Source organism: Amphibalanus amphitrite, unplaced genomic scaffold (genome assembly GCF_019059575.1).
Source record: "Amphibalanus amphitrite isolate SeventyFive unplaced genomic scaffold, NRLGWU_Aamphi_draft 000362F_arrow, whole genome shotgun sequence".
NCBI lineage: Eukaryota > Metazoa > Arthropoda > Thecostraca > Balanomorpha > Balanidae > Amphibalanus > Amphibalanus amphitrite.
In genome coordinates, this window is record NW_024881856.1 from 579,536 (window position 1) to 604,864 (window position 25,329).

General features: G+C 52.5%; 1 protein-coding gene across 1 annotated transcript; it reads left to right on the plus strand.

Annotated features, from left to right (window-relative positions):
- Window positions 1-552: 552 nt before the first annotated feature.
- On the plus strand, window positions 553-25,034 carry LOC122389564 (lateral signaling target protein 2 homolog). The gene is made up of 11 exons (XM_043381720.1): window positions 553-955; window positions 3,119-3,265; window positions 11,142-11,273; window positions 13,536-13,652; window positions 14,909-15,084; window positions 17,713-17,884; window positions 19,022-19,488; window positions 19,724-19,960; window positions 20,338-20,502; window positions 23,136-23,281; window positions 23,687-25,034. The coding sequence occupies exons 1-11, from the start codon at window positions 920-922 to the stop codon at window positions 24,280-24,282; spliced, it is 2,391 nt and encodes a 796-aa protein (XP_043237655.1). The 5' UTR covers window positions 553-919; the 3' UTR covers window positions 24,283-25,034.
- The last annotated feature ends 295 nt before the right edge of the window (window positions 25,035-25,329 follow it).

Genomic DNA, 25,329 nt, shown 5'->3' on the forward strand with positions numbered 1-25,329 from the left:
TGGATACTTTCCTTATGTTCTCACTTCTCATTTTTTCATGCAACTATTCGTGCATTCGTTTCGTGTCCACTAAATCGTTCCAAAATTAATAATGGGTTATGCTCTTCACACTTTTGTACTGCATTGTTCACTGTTCAGGTATCAAAATTGTAACTAAAATATGTAGAATTGTAGAAACTTGAAACCCAGATGTCCATTTAAAAGCAAATCCTTTGATTTATTTTATGATGCAAAAGCTTTGTTTTTATTAGTCCAAACTCCAGTCAGGTTTGATTATATAGGTTGGTGCCTAAATTATTTTGCAGTGCGCCTGTGGTCTTGAACAAAGTCGTCTGGAATATGCGAGGCAAAATATAACTTGCTCAAGTTTATTAATTTTTGGAGGATGCAAAACACATTGCTCTATGTCTATGTCTAGTTTGCAATGAAAGCTTTATTCTGCTAGCCAGTGTTCATGGTTTTGCCTGCGCAAAGTCCCTAGAAGTCTCATCCTAAAGTCGCAATGGGCGCAAAAGCAACAATTTTTGTTGTGCAGTGGTGTCCGCCCTTTACAAGTTTCTAGGCGCCAGCGTTATTGGTGGTGGCGGAAGTGGAAGTCGTGCTGTGGGGATGTGGGGATGAGCAAGGTCGTTGTCCTATAAATACAGCTTTTTTTGTCATGCTCGATTAGGGGGCATAACGTAGGACTCATTGGAGCACCAGCAGCTGTCAGAAGAACTTCCAACTTCGGCGTTGACACTGATCTTGACATCCAGAAGAAACAAGGACGATTGTGAAACATTTCAATTTCGAAAGTGAACCATTGGTGTTCTGACTGGCCACACTAGCAGTGGTTGTGATTTTTGGTGCATTTCTGTGATATGGATACTACTGAAGCCATATAATCGTTTTCAAGTACTGTGATTGGCACCTGCTTGTCATGTATTCTCTCAGGAAGTGGTTCTACAGACCCAAGGTAGGTGACTATTTGATTTGATTTACCATTAAAACAATGTTTATACTCTTAAAAACCATGTAAATACTGCTTACAATTTGTTAGCACATTGTTGGCGATTTTGGTTCCTAGGTTGTACACTGTTCTTTTTATCAGCACGTTATCTGCCTGCTGGTGTTCCCTGGCCCTTTACATGTGAAATTCATGTAGGTTTGAAATTCACCAGGGTGGTAGCTCAAGTGGCATGGCATGCTAACAGAAATGGCTACGGAACAGCACTTTGGTCACCCTCTGCCGTGCAAAGGCAAAGACTACTATGTACAGACAGACTCTGACTCCACATGGTAGTTTTTTTTGCCTTTGCACAGGAACACTGTGTTTGTCAATAATTGTTTTGGGGTCTGATTCTAATTGGTTACAAATATTTGCCATTTAAGGTATCATTTTCTTTGTGTGTGACACCATTTTTATACTTTTGCAAGTCAATTTCAGACTTATTATTTAAAGTGACTATTGTAAAGAATTTCCGGTTGGAGTTGATAGTAAGCATTTTCTTGACCAAGATGATACGCCCATCCATATGCAATAATCACCTATGTACGGCCCTCCAGGTATTAAGTGGTTGACTGCCAACATCACAATAATCGATCTGCATTGATGAATACGTCTAATGGCTGTTGAAAACCACTGCTGAAATGTGTGCATGAGCCCTCTTCCCATTTCTATTGAGTCATTTTACAGGAGTGTCTCTGTCATTTAAAGTTATTACACCAAAAGCACATAGGCTAACCAACCACCCTTTTGGGTATATGTCAAGTTTAGGTCCTAACTACAATTGTGACGCTGTTGATACGAATATGAAACAGCAAAAATTTTAGGTTTTAGGTTAGGTTAGGTTGTAGGTTTGTAGGTTTTAGGTTGTAGGTAGGTAGGTTTGTAGGTTAGGTTAGGTTAGGGTAGGTTTGTAGGTTGTTAGGTTGGTAGGTTATAGGTAAGTAGGTAAGGTTAGGTCAGGTTTGATTATGTTTTTTCTTTTATTTGCGAGACAAATGAGTATCATTTTTGGATTCAGGATGTCAAATAATATAAGAATATGAAAAATTTATCAATGAAATCTTCTTAGGACTTAAACTTGACATTTACCCTCTTTTGCTGGAGGGTCATACATCCAGTCTGTCCCATTTTTGCAATAGGGGGATGTCTTTTACCTGAGATGACAGGGGGTCAAAGCTCCATTGAAGTCACTTGTGGCCACACTATTTTTGTAGGGCAGGAATAGCCTGATGGTATGACAGTGGAAACCGGTAGTGTACTGCGGGCCAAATGAAATAGGTAACTGAACACTGTATCAGGCTGCATGTTCAGTGAGCACATCAGTTATTCTGCTACACATTATGTTATTCATTGAGATGTATAATCTTAGCAGTCAAGGTCCTCCCACAATCAATCACAATCAACACAGCATTTCATGTTTTTGGCCATTGGAAGTTTGTCTACCAAACTATGATGATATTTGTTTAAATGAAGCTTTTCTATCTACCTACCTTCTTATTGCTATCCCCCCTGACAACCAAATGTTTGCTGCCTTTGTCACAGAAATACTGCTAAATATTTTTGTTCAAGGGTAGACTACTAAAATATTATCAATTAAAGCATAAATTTCACTTGCTTACATTAAAGAATCACTTTTCTCACATTTATGTACTGTGTTACCTATTATACAATGTACATACTAACATAGCTGTCAAAAATTAGAATAATCATCAAATGAATTAAAATGATTTCTGAATTCAGGTGAAGTGGCTATCAGGCTGCTGTAAGTAAGGTGAAGCTGTAGGAGGGATTATATAATTATATTTTAAGCCCTTGATGACAGGTAGTAATGCCTGTCATTCAGTGTCCATGATACCACTGACAATATTGATTAAAAATGATGCTGAGTTTGGTCTCTGTTGATATTACTCATTTAGCATTGATGTAAAAACACAAGCTATCTCATACCTCATTTGCCCCTTTTACCTCGAGTGTTATTTGCCATTCTATGAAATTGTGACATAGTGACACCAAATAATCTAGATCTTCAATGCAGGTATTCTGATTGACCTGGCCATACATTTTTCTTGTTGGTTTCGTCCATGTTTTATCATGTGCATGTAATGACGGCTCTCATCTCTTGTGTTGCAGAGGACGGACACATCGCTGTTCGCGCAGTTCTTTTTTGCCGACGATGAGCTGAACAAGGTGACGCTGGAGCTGGACAGCTTCGACGGCCGGAAGGACCCCGAGCGGTGCACCCTGCTCGTGAACCAGCTGCGGGCCTGCCAGGACAAGGTGGGTGACGACACGGCTGCCCAGCGGCAGTCGGGCTGACTGAACAGTTCTGGCCAGAGTCGAGTCGGAGTTAATATCAAGTCGGAGACGGGGTCGGGCGGTCTCGACAGTTCTGGCCGAAGTCGGAAACGGAGTTAGCATTGCTTAAACTCGTGCACTTAGCCTGCATGTCGGAAGATTTTACGTTCGTTTTGGACCGGTCATGTATGATAAACACTGACTCCGATGTTGAGTTATCAGAGGAGACGGTCCGGTACTACCTAGCTCAGAGACGGAGATCCTCTGGGGATCGTGGGGTGCGGACTCCGTAGGCACACTGAGAACTAAAATCTTGTGAGCCCTCTCAGTCCGGTGCGGTGTGATGTACTCTCTCAGACTAGCTCGGGATCCCCAGAGGCCGATGAGATACCTCTGAGGCTGGCTGTTGGCCTTCTCATACGGAAAGAAGGCCCTCCGAGATCCTTGAGGGACTTTTAAGCTGGTGTAGACCCGGACCCCCGAAAATGAGTGGCCTTTGTGGGCTGGACGCCCACAGATGAAGTGATCCCCAGCCCGAGTCGGATATTGTCGCTGACGCCAGAGCTCAGGCTTCCTGTCGAGGAGTTGGGGCTGCATAGAACTGCAGAGCTGTATAAATGTTTTCTTTTGAATGTGCCAAGCAACGTTCAGGTAACATTCAGCAGAAAAGTATCTCAGACATAACTAACTGTACCGTGATACTGTCTCAATGCCTCAATAAGGTATGTCCTGAATTGTGTAACTGAAGGTAGAGTCGGAGTCTGGGTCGATTTGCAAAAGCCAGCGTCAGAGTCACTCTTCAAAAATCCATCGACCCTTCAGCCCTGGCGATGAGTGACAAAAAGGGTAACGTGGTGAAAATGTAACTGGATGTGACGCTTACCGATGAAGCGACGAGCTGGCAGAAATGTCAAATCATATAACGTGAGACAAAGTGGGTAACATGGACAGGGCTAGTTACGCGTGGCAGTCATAAATGTAACAATTTGAGACATGTCAGTGTCGCTGTGGGTGCTCCAATTGCTCTTCTCGGCAAAATGCTGGTTATTCCAGAACTTTGCATTGTATTGTCCATGATCATTAGGGTTAGAATATGTCCGCGATGGATTGGAAACTGTATCGATATCCGTCATTCAGCTCAGTGGATGGTTGCTGGTTAGTTGAACCTAAGTTCCCTTTAGCTGGACTGAACTCGGAGCGCTGACCTTCCGGTAGAACGGGGAACACCGCACGGCCGCAGTCTGAACTCTACCCGGGTCGTCGCAGAGTTACGCTACTTTGGGCTCCCAATGGAAGTTTGCATGTTTGAGTACCTAATTGGCTCGCTGCGGCTTTATGTTCATTGCTCACGTCTATGTGCTGGAGGGATACCAGCGCACAGTGGGCCGATATGCCATTTTAGCGCGACAGGGCCTGAATCTTCGAACGGAACCCTTGGTTTTTCGCGAGTAATTCGCGTAAAAAGCGGCCGATCGCAACAAAACTTTCAGTACCCTCGCGATAACTACTTTTACAGCTAACCTGAAAATTTCATGACCCTGACCTGAATGATCTTTGACCTGTGACCTTCTTTCGAGACCATGTTTGGCCGGAGTCGCGATTCAGCGTATGTCGGCTCGCATTAGCCGCGGGTTTGCAGTCTTTTCTTGGTTTAACCCGGCGGCCGCTGGGCCTCCGCGCCACCCGCCGGCCGCTGGGGGGGGGGGGGCATAAAGTTGCCCCCCCCCCCTTTACTTCTGCGACGATATCGTCGCAACGCGAAGAGATAGAGAAGCGAAACTTTGCACACATCTTCCTGAATACCTAGCCGAGGTTGTGTCCAAATTTGTTGTGGATCCCATTTGAAATGACGTCACAGTGACGTCATAAGTGAAATTATAGATTTGCGACTCTCATATTCCTCACGATACATCATATATATTGGACCGAATATAAAGGGCCGATTATTGGTCAGAAACTAGATGGAAGTGTAGTAAGATGTTTTAGGATGACAGCAGGTGCTGTCTAGTTCATTTACAGTCGAGTTTCATGCTCAGCGTCATCAGAAACGGTGCATATCGGAAAACGACAAAACTTTATGACGTCACTGTGACGTCATCTTAGGTGCTACAACCACCAAACTTTCCTCAAACATTGCCTAGGTATTCATTTGAAGCTATGCCAAGTTTCACGTTCGTAGCTCATCAGGTTTCGGAGATTTTTCACAAAACGTAAAGGGGGGGGGGGCAACTTTATGCCCCCCCCCCCCCAGCGGCTCGTGGGTTAACCCTCGCCGGACCTATTGGTTTTCTACATACGCGCCGGCCGAGGGGGGGGGGCGGGTACGACCCCCCCCTCGCCGTTTCGCCCCTGGTGGAGCTAGCGCGTCGCGGAAAAAACGAGCGTGTGCGCCGTTACGAGACGCAGAGATTGGTACCCGATTTTAAGGTCCTAGGTCAACCGGTGACCTCTGAGGTCAGGTCAAGTGACCCAAGGTACGGTTCAGTTTTTGGTGAATAACTTCGCAAAAAACGGCCGCAGAGCGCCGATTTTGGCAACATCGTGTTCGTCTCGCTCAGGCGCGTCGAATGATGTACTTTTTGTCCGGGTCAGGTCAACTTGGGGTGTTGACCTCAGGTCAAGGTCAGGTCAGCACCCCCAGGTCACGGAGTTGGTCGAAAGAGGTCATGTCGGATATCATTCGATTCGGCAGGTCTTCCTGAGTCCATTCGTGGCTTTCCCGACTCGCTAGCTCAATTTGATCAAGAGTTATTGACGAAAAACTAATATGACCTTGATGACGTCATAAATGACGTCACGCAAGGTCAACATTGCAAAAGTGACGCATCTAACCTTGCAAGGAGTGCATCAAATCACGATTCTGTGTGCTTGAGATAGTTGGAGATCGTTCCCGGCGCCAGAATAGCAGTTTTCATTTTTCCCCATTGACTTATAATGGTGAGGTCACGAAAATGACCTGACCTCATATGACCTTTAGGAAAAATCCGAGATATACAAGTTGTGGGACTCATAATGGATACTAGATCCTGCAAGTTTCATTTCCCTGTGACATCTCCTCTGGCAGTGAGGGCGTTGCGAAGTTGCGACATCTGAAGACCGTGCAGAGGTTCACTTATGACGTCATAGGTCAGTGACCTGACCTGACCCAAAAATGCGGTTGGTGTCAAAAGATGCGGCTTGGATCAAAGGTCAGGTATGCCAAGTTTCAGCTCTCTATCGCCAGCGTGTTCGGAGCTATCGCGAAAAAACCCTATGGGGGGGCGGCACCCGCCCCCCCCCTCGGCCGGCGAGGGTTAAAGCGTTCAAACATGGGATATTATGTTGCTCCCATGCATTAGGATGGGTGTCAAGGTCACCAGAAGGTCAGGTAAGGTCACTGACCTTTGATGATCTTGGTTCACTTTTTCGAGTTTTACATGTTTCTAGGCTAGTTTTTGGAGCTGACTTCGAATCTAGCAACCATTTGAACATTTACTATGTAGCTTTGGTGCCTTCGTAACATGTTACAAAGTTGTCAGAGGCGGTTGCCACCTACCTACTGCAAATACCCGGCAAAACCCTTACTGGTTGACCTGACCTGACCTGACCCGACCTGGCCTAAATGTATGAAGACATCATCTATGATCGTAAATAACATTATATTCGTGATCAGCACCCAAAAAAACCATAGCAGCCACCCTTTACGACGTTCTAGCAGATCCCGATTTTCCCGACTTTTGGGTCATTGACCTGACCTGGAAGGTCAACCGATGACCTAGGACCTTACAATTGGGTATCATCAGCTTCCTCTTGTCACGGGCAACACGCTCGTCTTTTCCGTGAAGCTCTAGCTCGATCAGGGGCGAAACGGCGGGGGGGGGGTCCAACGGACCCCTTCTATACGTTCGCGGCTGGAAAAACACCACTAGGGGCGAGGGTTAAGCCAAATCTGAGGGCTTTTTCAGAAAGACCGCTAAAAGAGCAATTGAATGCACTTTTCCGTGACGATGTAGCTCTATTGGTCCCCGAGGTAAGGGCCGGTTTTCAAGAAATGTTGATATATGCAACATTTTACCTTTGATGACCTCTGGTGACGTGACCTTTGACCTGACCTAGAAATGACTAACTACCTCATCTGGGATTTCGGGCGCTCTTTCGAATGCCATTTACTACGTGTCGCTATGTGGCCCAAGAGCCGAGTTAGAAGGGTAGTGTTCAATCAACACCTCCCGGCCCGGCGCGTTTGACGCCGAGCACCGGTCCGGCGCGGGTTGATGTTTGGCTGCTACATCCAAAGTCGCAAAAAGTCGCAAAAAATGACTGTTGGATCTTGTAGTGCAATGAATCATTGACATGTAGCGAGATTTTCGAAGCGGTACTCTGCGGTACTTTTTTTAAAAGTCTATTTGTGTGTGACATCAATTATGTGAAATTGTATTTTCGTCTTTAAATCTTTGCGGTGCCAATACATCATAACCAAGTAAGAGTTCGCCATTTTCATGTGGTTATGTGTGTTCTGGAGACCCGGAGCTATCGTTTGATGTATATAAATGTGGAATTCCTCCTTAAATTGTGATTGTTTTCGTGGATCAAAGATACGTTGTTGAAGAGTGCGGGGGACGAGTTCGGTCCAAACGATTCCGAGGTTCGTGTTTAAGCTGAGTTTTCGCCATGAAATAGCAATTGTGTTGGAAAACAAAGACCACAGCAATGTAGTATGATCATTTTTGAACAAATTGGTATAGGTTTCATTGCACATCCACAAAGTTCGATTTTTTTACCCATGTCGTGCTAGACCTGGCGATCGGCCCAGTGTGCAGCGGGTGGTACAAAAACCATCAACACACCACGATCGGTGTTCTGTTATCTGTTCCTGATTGCTCATCGATAATTGGCTTGTATTCATTCCTGACACAACTGACAAGGATTCATAGTGAGCCCCACATATGCAGTTTAGTCTGGCTGATGTTTCCTCAAACGAGCAGATAATGCACCCAAAGAGTTGATCTCCCGATATCGAATTTGATTCGGCGCTGGTTATCCGCGTGAAATTCGCAGATGAGCTTTGTTGTGGGTTGAAGTGCGTTTTGATGAACTTTTTGTACTTGAATGTGCCATCTACCCCGTGTCTGCTCAATGCTCATAGGTATACTGATAGGCAACCTTTTGCCAGAATTCGATTGATTTCCAAATGCACAAATAAGATACCCCCCCCCCCCCCTGGAAGGAAGGGAGTTATGCGGGCACGTTGAATCCCTGGTTTCTGATATATCTCGTTACCCGAAGTTTCCCGAGAGGACGGCGGAAGTCGGCTCCTCTACAGCATGCTCTGCTTATCGTTGTCCGGCTCTCGTTCATGTGTCCAAGTCCAACTCCAAACATTTCAGCAAACTTAATTTATCCATATCATGTGTTTTCGTCTTCTGAGATATTGAGCTGAATGTGATACTTGATTTGTCATGCTTTCTTTGCTATTTGAAGCTATGACGGAATTTACTCTGATTCAGCTATTGTTATGGGCGCAAAATGACCTTGTAGTCGGCGCGCCCTTAAGCCCCAATAAACAAACGATTCAGCTATTGTTCGTACTTTTGGGAAGGGATAAGCTATCAGAGTGTATGTCAGGCCTGAGGCCAATGTCAGGCACACATGTGACGATGCACATTTAGATAGCTGTTTAAACGGCCATCACGGCCTAATGTTTATGATGAGACACGAGTCTTTAGTTCGAGCTACAAACACGCTGACCGGACTAAGTGATTTTTAATGACGCCGGATCAGCAGCTTCTGTCTCTCTCGAGCTGGGGTTTGTGGCGGCCGCCGACCCGGTCTCCCGTGCAGCTCCCCCTCCCGTGGCCCTCCGGCCGACGGCCATTGACGCTGCACTATTACCACCGTCCATTAGCCGACGATCTGTCGCCCGTGTACCGCCCTGCGGCGCGCCGGCCCCGACCCCAGCGGGCGCCTGTCCGCCCTCCGTCCGCCCCGCCCCATACTCCATCAGTAGGTACACACTGCGCAAGCACTGGGGTAGATCCCAACGTCCTTGGTGTGTTCATTTGTTCAAGCTCCCACAGCAGCTCCGCGGTCGAGGAACGGACATGTCCTCAATCGAACTTCCTCTCTATCCCGTGATTCCTCCTCTCTGCCCCTGTTGTGGTCCCGTGCGGCACGGCTGGCCGGAGGGGCCGCGGACTGTCTGTGTATCACGTCTGACGTGGACAGTGGACAGGGAGCGGCCGTCTGCCGCCGCCGGCTGTCTGAGTGACGTCACTCAGACCGAGCGGGGCCCGCATGGTGACCGTGACTCTGCTGAATAGCCGTGAGGGTGATGCTTTGTTTTACACGGCGTAGGAGAGGCTGGGTGTTGTCCGATCAAAAGATTCTGCGGGATTGGTGATTGTAGCTTTGCTTTATATCGGGTAGAGGTGAGGTGCTTTGACCTGGGATGGTATATTGGAGGTTATGAGCAGAGGAGAGGTGGGGGGGGGGGGGGGGGGACTGCCGCGTCTGCGACGTTCGGTACTGGTTCCGCGACTGCAGTTGCGGCCTCACAAGGTCGCACGAGCCACGAGCGAGCAAGAGCCCCGCGGCGAGAGATAGCTGTCACTCTCACTTTTTCAATCTTTGCTTTTTCCTGTCATCTCTCCTTTCCTCCGTCCCCCGCTCTGTCTCCCTTTTACTTCTTTCCTCTCACTTTTCTCTTTTTATCTTCAACCTTTCTTCTTTCTTTCTTTCTCTATGACCTCACCTTCATTCACTGTCCACTATCCCCACCTCTGCCGTCCACACATCAGCCCCTCCCTACGGCAGCGGTCACCTCCAGGAGACCGCCCCAGCGCCGGCAGCGCTGGAGGTCACTCCGCGGCCGCCCTTCCCGCTCCGGCGCGGAGGTCACCTGACCACCGCCGGCCCAGGTGAAGGCTCCCACGTCAGCCGGCCGGGCCCCGCCCTCGGTTAGGGTCGGAGGTCGCTGTTGAACCCAGTTCCCGCGGCGGTCAGACCTTGTTCGACTGCTGCCGGTTCGCTGCCGGTCGGTGAGCCGACCCGAGCAGAGCAGCGGCTCTGACGTGACCATGATGTCAGAGGAGAGAGAGGGAGGGAGTATGTGTCATGATCGCGGGGGGTGCCGGCTGTCAATCACGCTTCCGAGGAGTGTTGACCGGCGCTCACGTGAGGGAGGGGAGGGGGTCATGCTGCCTCAGCTGGCACTGTTTGTTGTAGTATTGACAGACGTCTGTGTCATATGAGTGTCTTTGTTTGGCTGTATTGAACTCCGTCAGCAGGTGTTGGCTGTCGTTTTTTGTGCTCTATCTTTTTCCTCCGATAGCCGTTTTTTATGCTGAAGATAGTTACCACACATGCTCCACCGCCACAGAACAGAGTACCGCATTGGGTCGCGTCAAATGTGGTGTCACTGTCCTATTTATGATGCGCAGGCTCCCGCACTGAGGAATTTGTGACTATGTCAAAACATGGCACATGGACTCCTGAGATTTGCGCAGTAGCTGGAATCTTGTTGTTTTGTTTTTATAGCAAAATTGCGGGTGCGTCTGAGGCAGTGGTAGATAACTATTTTTTTTTTTGTGGTGGAGAGATAGAGCATCGCATTTGATTCTTAGAAATAATAGGAAATTAATCAGCGAAATAATGACGCTTTGGAATTTGCACTCGTGTTTCATGTAGCTGCAGCCCGCGTAGATTGATGTATTCTAATCGAAATTATTGCAAAGTCCTTAACCGTTCATGCTTTTCGTACCTGGAGACTAAAGTCATATGTTTTCGGTAGTAATACCCAGACGTATATCTCCAAGCCCGTGTATGCCGCTGCGTATATTGGCCACCGCTGAAGCATCTTCTCCGCCCCTCTGACCCTCAGGTTCTGAGTATTTGCAACCACATGCTGGACGAAGTGGTGGGGGAGGACCGCGCGCCGCGCGACTTCCGCGCCAAATTTCCCGACGATGTGCTGCAGGAGAACCTGGCCGGCCAGCTCTGGTTCGGCGCGGAGGTAAGTTCGGCGAGCTGTATGTTATTTGAATAGTGACGAGTGGAGAATGCCTGGAGGGATATAACAGTCGTTGAATATGGCAGAGATAGAGTGCGAGGACACTATTGATGACGTTGGATGGAGCTGTGAATATGTGAGCACCGAGGACGCCACTGATAACGTCTGAAAAGGCTGTGGGAACGTCATTGATGACGCGCCAGAGATATGAGTGATGACGTCTGGCTGGTGTGTGAGACGCCATCGATGACGTCTTGACTGGTGTGTGAGGAGGCCGGCGATGACGCTGGATGCGGTATGTCACGCCATTGATGACGTCTGAACGCGGTGTGAAGACGCCACTGACGTTTATTCCGTGTGGGAAGTCCCCGTGGTCCCTACTTCCCGAACTCATTCCTTATCGTTGAAACGTAGACGCGGCGCGGTGCGCTTCCAGTTGTCTCTTGGAAGTACGAAAGATTTTCCTGAACTCTAAGCTTGTAGCTATTTGAATGTAGGGTTCTGTTGAGCAAATAATATTCAGTCTGCCTAGCGGGGAGTGGATGGAATACTCCACTCTCAGCTGTGTAGAGGGGACGTCCTTCTCTACCGTACCACTCTTCATGCAAAAACATATCTTCGTGACTACTGTAAAACGGAAAACCCAGCGGCACCGTATCTGCCTGGTAGAGCCGCGCCGACCCGCAGCGCGGTCGCTCGGCTCTCAGGGCCGTCTATGTCAGTGTGCCGGCCGAGGTCGGACAAGGCCGTGCCGCTACCGCCCGCCGCTCACCCCTGCACGCCACTGATTGCACCGGTCCCGCCGGGCAGAGATGGTATCGGGCAGGGAGTGACGCGCGGACGGACGGAATTCGCCGTACTAGAGCCGCCAGCGCGCCGGGGAAGTGCGAGGTCGTGTTTACCGTGTGATCCTCACTTTTTATACACTTATCGGCCTCGTTTGCGTGGATAATTAGTGAGGATTTGATTGGATTTGCTCCGTTTTACCGGCGCAAAGTCCTCCGTTTGTCGAGTAGTTAGGTCGGGAGCGGGACTCACCCCTCCCACCCATCCACGCACGTTGAGCGGCTATGTGGGCTAAGTGGGTGTTCCCGTTATGATTGTCGGCGCGGTGCCGCCGTGCCGCCTACGACCCGGGTGCACGGGTGCGGGGAGGGCAGGCACATCCTGTCACGGCTGGTCGACTGTGTGTTGGTGCATCCGACGGCGGCCGTGCCGCTCCGGTGCCCGCGCCGCCTGCCGTGACCCCCCCCCCCCCTCCCGGAGCAGGTCGGAGCCTCCGCTGTAAGCCACAGGGACCTCAGCGGTGACGAGGATTGTTTGGTGGCCTGCTGTACACTCGGGGGCAGATTGATGTTCCACCACTCCCCACCCATCGGGCTCCCATGGCTCAGCACTGGCTGCTGCCAGTGTTGCCTGCCCTCAGCACTGATCAGCACTGCCTGCCAGTGCCAGTGCTGCCAGTGCTGCCACTGGCAGCAGCCAGTGCTGAGCCATGGGAGCCCGATAGATAGGGAGTGGTGGAACATCACTCTGCCCCCGAGTGTACCAATCTGTCGGTTTAGGACCGAGCGGCGGCGGCTGTGGGGGGGGGGGGGGGGGCTGGAATTCCAGCGCTGGCGTGTTTATCCATTAGGTCTGTGCTGTCGCCAGTGTGTGGCTCGGTTACGGGAGAGTTTGGTCGGACGGGGCCGCTGCCGGGATCCCGGACTCGCCAGATCCAACCGGAGCAGCGCGGCTGCTCCAACCCCTCTGTCGCGGTTGTGCAATGTGCAATCTTCCAGTACCGGAGGGAATGCAGACGGCTCTCGAGTACTGGCTACCTGGGAAAGTGCGGGCTGTGTCCGATAGTTAGGCTGTTTGTAGGAGTTGTGAGCGCTGGTTTGGCTGTTTGCGGGAACAGAATATGACTGATGTTTGTATCATCGCCATGTGTTTGTGTCTGTGTTATTGTTACTACCGGCGGTAGCACAGTTGGGTGTGCATCTGTGTCGAGGCTACACACACCCAACATCCGTCCGTGTGTGACGTGCTATCGACCGACTGTAGTGCCCGACGTCTGTCCCCTTGTACGATGTCCTGATCCGTATTCTACGGTGCCCGACGTTCATCCACCGTCTTTCCGTCCGTGTTTAACATTCCCCTTTTCCTGCTTATCGTACAGTGTCCTGCGTCTGTCCGGCCGTCACATCCTCGGCTCACTCCGGACAGCCCGGTGTCAATCCGTCCATCTGAGTCTAACATCCCCCGTTCCTCTGCCGACAGTGTCTGGCCGCCGGCTCTTGCATCATGAACCGGGAGATGGAGAGCGCCGGCATGCGTCCGCTGGCCAAGGCTGTCACCAAGAGCCTGGAGAACGTCCGAGCGCTGCTGCGTGAACAGGTCGGCAAACAGGGCCCGTCCTGCCGCCCCCGCCCCGCCCCCGCCCCCGCCCCCGCCCGGCGCTCCGTGCGCGTCTGAGAATGACGCAACATCACTCAGAGACGTACGGGGGGAACTGGTTTGGTGGCATTCGTGATTGGCGGGCTCGGGTTCGAGAAACCTGTCATCAGAGTTGTTAGAGCAGATGCCAGAGCCGCGGTGAACTGCGGTTAGCGACCTGTTATAACTGATATCAGACTATTCCCGTGTCTTTTCGTCATGTCTGCAACTGTATCAGTTATGTGACTAACGTGTAGTATGCTGCTATGGTTCCTTTCCGTACTATTTTACGGTCCTTCATTCGTGTCCTGCCACGTTAAGGCTCCCTTCCCTCCCCTATCGCTCTGGTCAACACAGGCGACTCGCCGGCGTCACAGGCACAAGCGGTGCTGACTCTACAAATGTCAAAGGGTGTCGTGCAGTGAAGCCGTAGCTTGCCATTGGGACACATCAGCAGCGGTTTCTGCCGGGCTATTTGCTAACTGGTGATCGTTCAGGCAAATGGGCATTGTTTGAAGCATTAGATATGTGAATGTTGTTTTGCAATAAGTGATTGCGAAATGAGGTTAATAATGAGTGTTGTTGGGCTGTTTAAAAATCACCAGTTAGGCGCGCGACAGAAAAGTTTCAGTCCAACACAATTAAATGGTCTCAATTACACGAGTTGTCTGCCTCAGCTCCTTATTTTTTAATAGTAAAGCTTGGGGATGTATGGTTATTTCAGTGTTATTTACACTACACTCTGTTATGATCAAATGTTGGATGTTAGGCTAACAACTTTCTTAACCACAAGTCATAACTTGTTAACTGAATGCTTCCATAGCACGAGCTCAGTTTTGGACTTATAGACTTGGTGTGCGTGATATTCACGAAGTTCCACTTTGGTTGTGTTAAATTCGAGCAGGATTCATGCAGCGTGGCTAAAATTGAGGACTCGATTAGTCCCTTTCCGCAATTTGGTGAGTAAAGGGGAGCGTCACTCCGAGTCTGACATATTCCGTTATCATTTCCGTCGACCACATGCCCTCCCAATCGCCGTCCCAGAAAGACTGCAGCCCTGCAATCAGTCACGCCACTGTGTGTTGTTTGTCACCCTTCCCCTCCCCGCCCTGGCGGGCTTCCCAATCCATCACCCCCCCCCCCTTCCATCGCTCTACGTTATAATCCCGCCATTGACCATCAGCCGCCGCCTCTAACAGTCGCCCTCTCCCCGACAGTGCCTAAAGTCGCCACAAGAGTTCACCGAGAAACTGTGCGAGTCGCTGAAGATCTTTGACCGGCTATTCGCCGAGTTCGAGCTGCGTTACGTCAGCGCCATGGTAACGGTCAAGTCGGCCAAGGAGTACGCCCTTATACAGAATGTCATAGCGCTCTTCTCCGAGACCGTGCAGAGGTGAGAGATGCTACACGTGTTTTTTTTTTGTTATTGGCCTGTATTTGTGTGTGTACGGATTTGAGCGTCAATTCACCTTGTTCATAAAGTTGCAGTGTGCATTGTGCTATAGCATGCTATAGGTATGAAATTCCACAGGGACCTTGAGCGAATAAAGGATGTGAGCTCAAATTTATTGGCTTAGGAGCTGATCTGTTGTCCATTGCCAAACTTATATAAAGCAGTGGTCGTATTCTTAAAATTATTGTCATGCGATACGAAGCTGGTTTGTTTATTTACCATATTCAAAGACCCGCCGTAAGTCCGTGCTTTCGAGTGTTTGGTTGGCCCAGCCCGCCTTCATAAAAGAATGAGTACCGCCCCAACAGGTCGATACCAGAGGTCGTGCGTAGCAGATACTTCGGTAACCGGGGTACTAGTCGCGTAATGGTAGTCTTGGAACCTGATCATTTATAAATCACACCATGGTAATTGATTGGTGCGTTGGTGGCCGACCCATCGGCTTTTTCTATTCCATCGACTTTTTCTGTGTAGTAGCTGATTACGTGTTGCTCACAATATGGTTACGGAAGTGAATGGTGATTCCGCGCTGTCCTTGTGAACATCAGTTTCTGTAAACATCCACTCTTCCACACGAAAAAAAACGTAAGCTTCTCTTATGGTCATTCTGAAAAAAAATACTGTAGTGCAGATAGTCTGTATTTTTTTCTTTGACCGTGAATTTGTCAGTGGTTTCCCCCAGCCAGCACTATTCCTCCCCACCACGGCCGGTCGCGCCCGTCTGTTCCTACTCGAACCCACCCGTGGCCAGCGCCGGACGCGGGTCCATCGCTACATACCATCTCGCGTGTACTAAGACCGATCGGTTCACTAAAAGGCTAGGAATCCGGGCTACCTATCACGAAAGGCTGGTTCGCCACTGAATGGCGCACGAACGGAGCGGTACGGTTTTTTGGTGGTTTTGTCAGTCGTAAATATAGTGGCCCTCGCATGCTCAGGCATATTGATAATTGCAAGGGACGACTCAGTGCTCAACACAATGTTCTGGACTTCGATCATCGTATCTTTGCCGTTCGCTTTGGGGTCGTGGAGGAACAAGCGTATACCTGTCCCGACCAGGGCTGCGGAGTCGGAGTCGGAGTCGGAGTCGGAGTCGGCCGGAGTCGACAGTTTTGGCCGGAGTCGGAGTCGGAGTCGGAGTCGATATTTTTTCGCCGACTCCGACTCCGGCCCGGAGTCGGAGTCGGTTTTTGTGTCGGAATATATTTTGGGTGAGTTTTACCGTTCAGTGAGGTTTTACTCATTTCCGTCACCTTGCATTCGCCCAACGAAAGTAAAAAGAACCTCTGGTTATGCAATCTGACAATAGAACCGGACTGGGCTCAACCATCGCTGACGCCATGGAGCGCCGACAGCGCACCCTGTTCGAATGTGATGCGTTCTTAGCGGCTTTGTACGTTGATGTCCGCTATCGTCTGCTGCTGGATGAGGTTGACATTCGCCAGGCCGAACGGGCGTTCACAAGCGTGGTACATCGCGAGCGGCAGCTCAGGAGGGGCATGGAGAGGCCGTCGGAGAACCGGACCGGGCAGCAAACAGATGGCGCCACAGGCTCCAAGGACGGCAGCGGCTCCAGCGAAGACGAGCTGGAGCGAGATCTGGACGCGCTGCAACAGCAGCGTCAGCAGAAGGCGGAGGAGCAACAGCCGTCGCTCATCGAGGACCTGGAAAAGGTCAGCAAGCTGCAGACAAGGACTAAATGTAAGACTGCCTACGACGGAATCGCGGACGGGTTCCCAGCTCAACTACAGCCGGCAGCGTGGACTCTCACGGCCCTACCCGTCACACAAGTAAGCGTGGAGCGGCTGTTCTCCGCCCTGAAATATATCGTGAGTGACGCCCGATCGTCTAGGAAGCCCGATCTGGTCGAGGCCGTACTCCTGCTGCGCACGAACTGGTAGATGTCTCGTCTCCGAGTCTGCGTGCTGTACAAGTGCACTGTACTGTACACGGTAGGTACGTTCGCCAAACATTTGTTTCTGCTTGCGCAATAAAGGCAAACAGGCATGATGCATCTTTGATATATGGGAAATAGGTACTGAAGGTCGGAGTCGGAGCTGGAGTCGGAGTCGGAGTCGGAGTCGATTTTTTCAGGCCGGAGTCGGAGTCGGAGTCGGAGTCGCTCAAATTCCGTCGACTCCGCAGCCCTGGTCCCGACGATGTGCTATGTAGCATGGTCCACCACCCCCGGCGACCATTGACGTCCTGCTGGGTGCGTGACCCAGCTCATGACGTGTCACAGAAGCACGCAGTCCCCGTGGGCCTACGTGACCCGCCTCGCTCACACATCGCGTCATACATACAGACATTCCATATACAGCGGCGATGTGCCTGTGTGGCCCACCCAGAGTCGGTGGTAACTGAACCTATAGGACACGGTGTCCCTGTGCCCCGTGTGAGGCCTGAGGTCAGTGGTAAGTGAAGATGTGTGACAGACACAGCGTCCCTCTGAACAGCTGTGTGACCCGACTCTGTTGCCTGTGTGACCTATCGTCCCAGTGACATGTGTGACCTGCCCCTGTGACCTGACCCGCCCCTGTGACCTGACTCGCCCCGCTCCCCCGGCAGGGCGCTGCGCCTGGGTCTGCTGAGTCAGGAGCAGCTGGATCTGTACGATCCGGCTCTCATGTTCACCATCCCTCGGCTGGCCATAGTCGCCGGGCTGGTCATCTACCCGGATGGACCGCTGCGGCTCGATCAGGATATCGCGGACATTTCGGAACTCTTCCGACCGTTCAAGGTAGGCGGACGCTGGGCAGACGGTCGCGAGGCGGGTGGTCGTGGGTCTGGTAGGGGTTGTTTCCTGGGCTGTGTTTCCGGGGTTTGGTGAGGGTGTTATGATTGGGGTAGGTTCCGGGTGGCATGGTTCCGCTTCTGAACTGGATCGGGGTACATGGCGCTTCCGGGAAAAGACAGGGCACAGGCGGACGCGGGGTCGCGCTACACACTTCCCTGAACGGTCGATATGTGGGCGACAAAAAACAAAAACAAAAAACGCACGGCACAGACACAACTCGTGATGCGGCGCCTGTAACATTGAGCGGTAGTTTCTCAGCGGGATCGGCGTGCTTCGTGTAGGGTTATGTGACGCTTAGAAAGCATCCAACTGTAAACATCACTTCTCGAGTATCGGTGACGATAGGGTTTCTTTGCTTATCGAGCCGTTGTCAAGTGCGATCGCAAATAGGCAAAGCTGAGTCATCCGACTCGATAGCACCCTTTGACGGCTCGACTTTATTTCGCGCGTGTCATGCATTCAGCGGAGCCCTTCTCAGCGCGATAGTGGAGCCACTCATGTCCGAGTCTCAGTGGTTTGTATGGCCCGTGGAGGTTTATCACGTACCATTCACGCCTCGCTCCGCTGCCGCTGTTGACGCTCGGACCTCTGAGGATAGGGGAGGGGAGGGGGACCTCGTCTGCTCGTGCGCGCCACGTGCCCCTGTGCGTCATGTGCGGCGCCCCAGAACGGACGGTGACCGACGGACGTCTGCTCAGCGTTACTAGATCGGGACCAAGGTCGGTGTGGCGCCGCCGCCGCCATACATTCGCCCCCTCCCCCCGTCTGGTACCCCCCCCCCCCTCCCGTCCGCTCCACTGACTGAGTGACCCGTAGTGTCCCACTCCCGGCTGTTCGCACCACACGCATTGTGAGCAGTAAACATGCGTGATGGCGCACACATGCTGCTCCGAATCGACCGATCGACCAGCCAGACAGTGTTTGTAATGGTAGCGCCGATGTCATGACACTGTTTGCTTGTCTGCTGCAGCTGCAGTGTTGGTTCTAGAATGATAAGGTTTGTTGTCATTTTAAGCTCTTGCGCAAGCTGTACGACCGCCTGCCTCAAGTGCAGCTCATTTTATCATCTCTCCGTTTCAGAATCTGCTGTGTAAGATCCGCGAGCTGCTATGGACGCTCAGTAAGGCCGAGCTCTACGCTCTGGAGAAGGCCCTCTGCTCGGTGGACGAACCCATCAACACGGTGGCCAGTGACGTGCCCTCGGCACCCGACGCCTACCCCATGCCCGACATCGACGCGTTCGTGGCCGAGTTCTACTCCAAGAACCCGGGCTGTCGGCGGAGTGTCAGCCGCTCAGCGTGTCGGGAGACGGAGGCGCGTCTGCGTCAGTTCCACCCGGGCAGCCGCTCGCACCGGCGCCGGCGCGGCCAGGGCGGCTCCGGCAGCGGCTCGAACGGCCACCGCCGGCTGGCGAGGAGCGGGGCCACTGCTGAGGAGGCGGCGGCCACCGGCGCCCCGGCAGACCAGCGCCGCGGGTCAGCCACGGAGCCGGCCGCCAGGGGCCGCGTCGGAAGGGTGCCCATCATCGCCTGCGACTACGGCAGCCGGTAGGTGGTGCTGTGGGGCGCTGGATGGTGTGGGCGAGTCGGGCATTGTGGTAGGAACAGTTTGAGTCGTGTTGAGGTTATTATTCTCTTTACTCTGTAGATTTGGTAATTTGTATGCGCCTGGTATACATTTAATTCACCACGGCACTGGGTTACGGAGTGTGACAGCCGTTAAGTACTGAGCAGTACCGTCCACCACTCTGCACTGATGTCTTTCCCCACTCCTCGCCCGCAGCCTGGACCAGCGCCGGGACGTGGAGCGTCAGGTGGCCTCCATCGTGGACGACCTGGTGGGCCTGGCCGTCTCAGAGGCGGAGCGGCGCGCTCAGTCTGCCGAGGAACCCGAGCCGCCCGCCGCCCCCGCCCCCGCCCCCGCCCCCGGGCACAGCGGCACCGGCAGACACCGCAAGAAGAAGCTAACCCGCGCTCCGTGCGGCAGCGCCGGAGGCCTGCTCTACCAGCACAACCACTGGTGGGTGTCGGCGGCTGCAGGTCTGGGGTGGGACTGTGTGCTAACGTGTCGATAGGTAGTGAGCTTGAGGCAAATTGGTGTGGTTATATCTTTTGTTTCTTTCCTGATTTATTGTTAGTGTGCTGGTGAGTATCACTCTGCAGTCTAAACTCTACATACGTAGCCTGCAATAATGTTCGTTCCATCTAGTGAATTTGGACTCACTTTCATGTTGTATTTTTTACGGTTGATAGAAATGCGTGGTGTTATGTAAAGTTATGTAAGAGAGGGCCAAACCCTGCCCATGACGCACTAGCGATGCTACCAGTGTCGCAGAAGCATCTGATTTTCTCCTCCCGCTGTCGTCTGACGGACCCTCCCCGCCTTCCGTCCGTCAGCTCGCCGGGCGGCGCTCCGGCCGAGGGCAGCAGCCACCAGTCGTCCCAGTCCGGCTCCGACTCTAGTGACGACGAGCGGCCCACGCGCAGCGGAGACCGAGAGATCGCGCTGGCCATCCAGGCGGCCGAGATCGCCACGCGCAGCCGGTCCCGCGCGCGCTTCAAGTCAGTACATAGGAGCGGGTGGCAGCGTGAGGGGACGGTGGGACAGTGGTCTGCTGGCTGGTCAGTAATTGGAAACTCGAGTAAAAAGACTGAATTTTCGTTCGTTTAGCATGGATGAGCAATAGGGTGTGTCACTAGAAACAGATCAAGCGCTTCCGCTGATTTTCCTTGTCCCTGTGTCTATGGAAGCCCATTGGTGCAGTTCTTTTTCCCATGCATCGAAAATTCGATCGGCGCCGGCTGAAAGAAGTTCGGGATTTATCGTGGCGCCCGGCGTTGCAGTCTCCATGTTTGGCGTAATGCCTTTGATGACACTAACACCAGCCGCGCGCGTCTTCGCCTGTTAACGTCGACAGACGCTGTCAATACGGATGTAAGCAATGCAAACGAGGCAGTATCCTCTATTGAGACAACGGTTACACAGAAAAGATGCATCTTTGCCATTCAATAGCAAACTGAATTCAACTCAATTAGCATTTGCCTTACCTTGCATTGTGTTCAGGGAACCGATTTTCTTGCAGGCCTCCTTTGCGGAGATGTTGCCCGCCCGCACGGCTCTGGTGAGCTGATACAGCAGGAGTTGGTCGCTGCTGAGGTCCGCGATGATGTTGTCCGGCAGATCCAGCTCTGGGCCGCTCACCGGTCGGAACTTCACGGGAGAAAGACGGTGCACGGAGGCGCCGGCTGCCTGGCCCAACGGCCCCGTGAATGATCCGGGTCCACTGGTTTTGCCGTCCAAGTTCTGGAAAACTTCCCTCAGTACAAGCTCATTCGAGTGCAGCTGGCAGCTTGTCTCATCCGGCATCTTTCTCTCCATACTTTTTTCGGGTCGACCAGCAATTCTGTTTTGCCGCTCGCTACGCGACCGACATCCGTCTAAAAACCATTGATGACGGCCGCTACAGCACGGTTGGATAAACCATACCTTGTCGGTCAGCTGCCAGTGCAGTGTTTGTCATATCATCATCGTTTGAGTCTTTGATGCATTCCTTCATCTCAAATTCACTTGTGACGTCTTCATTACTGTCGTTGGTGTCGGTCGTTGCCGACGAGTCTACCTGGCCTGTCTCGTCGATATTGACGCCGTTGGAATAGGTACGGAGGTGGGAAGGACCAGCTTGACCCACGTCGCCCCTCCCCTCGTTCCGCTCCCGTCTCAAGGCTCGCAGTCTTACGTCGTTTCCTCGTCTCCTCGTAGTCCACACCAACCAGTCTCATCTTCCAAACTCCTCTCTGGTCTCGAAGGAATGCTATTTCCGCTGGCGGTACCCAGTTTGAAAGCGGACAGGTACAGCTTCGCCGATCTTTACAGCGGCAGCGGGCGATGTCAAAAAGCTTACGAAACAGACTCGCTTCAGGAACACTTTGTTTCGTTTGTCCCTCCCACATTCTTTCGGACACCTTGTTCGATCGGCGAAATCTTTCGTAGACTTGCTTTACCTTCCGAACCACATTGTGCATTTGTATCGTTGGTATGCCCTCACTCGACCACATTGCAACCACCGCCTCCGCTGCTTCACGTAAACATGCAGTGACTGTCCGCTCACTTTTTCTATCCTCTGCCAAGAGTCTCACATAGTTCACTACATCTCTGTTGGTAGGCAGCTGATTTACCCGCAGCACACTAGGAGACCCGATAACAAAATGTTTCGGCTTGCTTCACCACGGCATCACTGCGGCACGAATAGTCCGATTCGATTGCACCACACGCACTTCTGCTCACGCCGCAGCTGAAACCAGACTGACTCACGTTCTTTGCAAGCTCGTGTGTCTCTGGGAGACAGCACATGACTCGAAAGCCGACACATTGTGTTGCCGACGGAGGGGTGATACCCGAGACCCCGCTCATGTTTCCCTCTGTCCATCCGTGCTCTCATTCTCCCTGCCCCACTCGTGATAGTCTTGCCAAGGCTGCAGCGTGATCCTATTACATACAGTAGCGGCGGAACACCTTCAATTAAGGGGGGGGGGGGCACTGCCGACTTCTGGTCCCATTCTTTCCATGCAACGCCCATAGGGCTAATGTTAAAATACCAAAATCAAAGGGGGGCACGGTGCCCCGGTGCCCTCCCCGTTCCGTTCCGCCGCCTAAGTCCTATTATATGGATCATCTGTGAGTCCCTGAATGGCCTCAACACATTAAAATGATAGTATGTTTCGTCCGACGTCCATTTAAACAAGAAATAGCAATCGAATTTTAACCGTCAAACGGCGTTGGCCGCTACAGGCCGACGGCGAGTCATATGGCTGGTGTTAGCGCTACGGTACGCATTGTGTTCAGTATGGAGACTTCAACGCCGGGCGCCACGAGAAATGTCGAAATTGATTGGGCCCGCGCCGCCTGAATTTTCGGTGCAGCGAAAAAAGAACAGTGCCAATGGGCTTCAATGAACCCAGAGACAAGGAATATCCGCGGAAGCGCTTGATCTGAGACAAAAATATTTGATATGACACACCCTAATGAGCAATGTAGAATTTAGAATATAATACTCCTTGTTCATCAGATTCAGTAATTATGCTCACAGTATCATTAGCTGTGAAGTGGCCCATTCGATTCAGCTGATGTGATGCTGACCACGAGCCTACGCTGTTGGCCGGATGTGTGTACCATTACAGTCGTGTTGTGTCTTCAGGGACAGCCAGGACCTGATTCACCGTCTGTTTGTCTGCATTTCGGGAGTGGCCGACCAGCTTCAGACCAACTTCGCCTCAGACCTGCGCAACATCCTCAAGGTGGTCTTCCAGATCAACGCCACGCCCGAGGAGGATTCCAGCGGAGGTGAGATAATTCTGTCCCTGGAATGTTACGTGCCTGACTGCGTCAAAAGCAACATCTCAATTTGTTGAGCTACCTCAAGAGCGTGTAACTCAAGTGTAAAATCCACATGGGAACGACGTGGACGGGTCTTTGTCAACGCTAGCATGTCCAAGTTTGTGATCTGTTCTGTAGCTTGATGGAGCGTCCAGTCTCCAGCAGAGTCTGATCTGACCCGTTTTCTCCGTGCTGTCCGGCACGGCCCAAGTCTGACTCTGTCCCCTCCGATCTCAGTGTTTGACCCCGTCCCCTCAGCGTGTGCTGTCTGACACGGCCTTTGTCTGACCCGTCCCCCTCGCGGTACCCCCAGTACTTGAGTTCGTACTGTCTGGCACAGCCCATGTCTGACCCGCCCTCTCCGTTCCCCAGAGCTGAGCCCGTCGTGCGGCTCTGTCGACTCTGCCGAGGAGGCGCTGGGCTCTCCGGCGGCCGTCATCGACGTGGTGGATGTAGGCGGGCCCGCCCCCGCCCCCGCGCCGGCCCTGCTCAGCCAGGTCTCGGAGGAGTCCCACCTGGCCAGCAACATGCGCGTGGTGGGCGACCACATGGAGGCCCAGGTGCTGGTGCACGGCAGCATCGGCATCAGCGGCGAGGCCGGCCTGGTGCAGCAGGTGCTGGCAGAGGGCGGCCCGGCCCGGCCGCTGCCGCCGCCGCCGGCGCCTCCGGCCGTCACCGTGCCGGCGCGGCTGACGGAGGCGCTCGAGCCGCGCCAGCCGCCGCCGCCGCCGCCGCTGGAGGTGACGCCGCGCCGCTCGGCGCCGCTCTGGGTGCCCGACCAGGCGGCGCCAGAGTGCATGCAGTGCGGCCAGCCGTTCACGATGGTGCGCCGCCGCCACCATTGCCGCCGCTGCGGCCGCGTGTTCTGCTCGCGCTGCAGCTCGGGCGTGCTGCCGCTGCCCCAGTTCGGACACCAGCTGCCCGTGCGCGTGTGTGACGAGTGCCTGGCCGCGGAGACGCAGAGCTGAGAGGGACGGGCGCCCGGCCGGAGCCACAGTGGTAATACTCGAGAGAAGCGCAGAGCGCGGCGGGCCGGACGGCGCCGCGCGAACATGTTATTTTCGTACACGTGACTGAGCTGTTGAGAGCGTTCACAGGTTTATAGGTAGTTTATGAACAGTTATCGAGGTGTGCGTGCGTGTGAGAGAGCTAGGCGCCGTGTTTGTTTTGACCAAGAGGCGCTCGATGCGAATGGTTATCGTGTATGTCGTTTACTCGCTGGAGATATTGGCCGGTTGGTTCAGTGCCGTTAGTATGCTGGTAACCGCTGTGGGCCGGGACGCCTCTGATTTAGCCTTATTTGGGTATATCGTCGCTGTATTCCGGACGGAACGACCGTCCGCTGATGCCGAGGTCACAATGCGTGTCACGAGACAGGGGATTGCTCAAAGGGGGTGGGGTCCACTGCTGTGTGCGGGGCGGCGGTCCGTGCGCCGCGCGCCAGGTCAGGTCACCTGTGTGTGCAGAGCGCCGGCCGCCGCCGCACCAGACGGTGAGCGACGCCGTGACCTGACGGGGAGCGACGCCGTGACCTGGCGGCCTTTTACTTAACCCGGCCGTCCGTCCGTGCCGGGCCGTTTTACTTTTGGACGCAACACTGTGATACCGTCTGTCTGTCTGTCTGTCCGTCGGGCTTGAGAGGCGGGCGAATGGACCCGGCCGGCCGCCGCCGCGTTTTTTAACGGAAAGGTACTACAATACACGTAACACTCGGCAATCACCAACTGTCTGCCTACAGCTGAAAGCTAGTGAGGATGCACAGTTAAAATGAGGCGTAAAAACGCCTCAGATACATCTTGACCTGGGACGGAGGTACTGGGTTCGCCCTTCCAGGATAACCGCCCGATACCGATTACCGATGGTGGCTTCATTTATAATGGCGCTTCCATCAAACACCTCGAGCAGTCGCTAAGATAGCTGTTCTAATACGTTTCAAACCAAATGAAGGTCACATATCCGATCTCATTACACGCTGCTTTCACAAGAAGAGTAGTCACGAGGAGAGTTGAATGAGA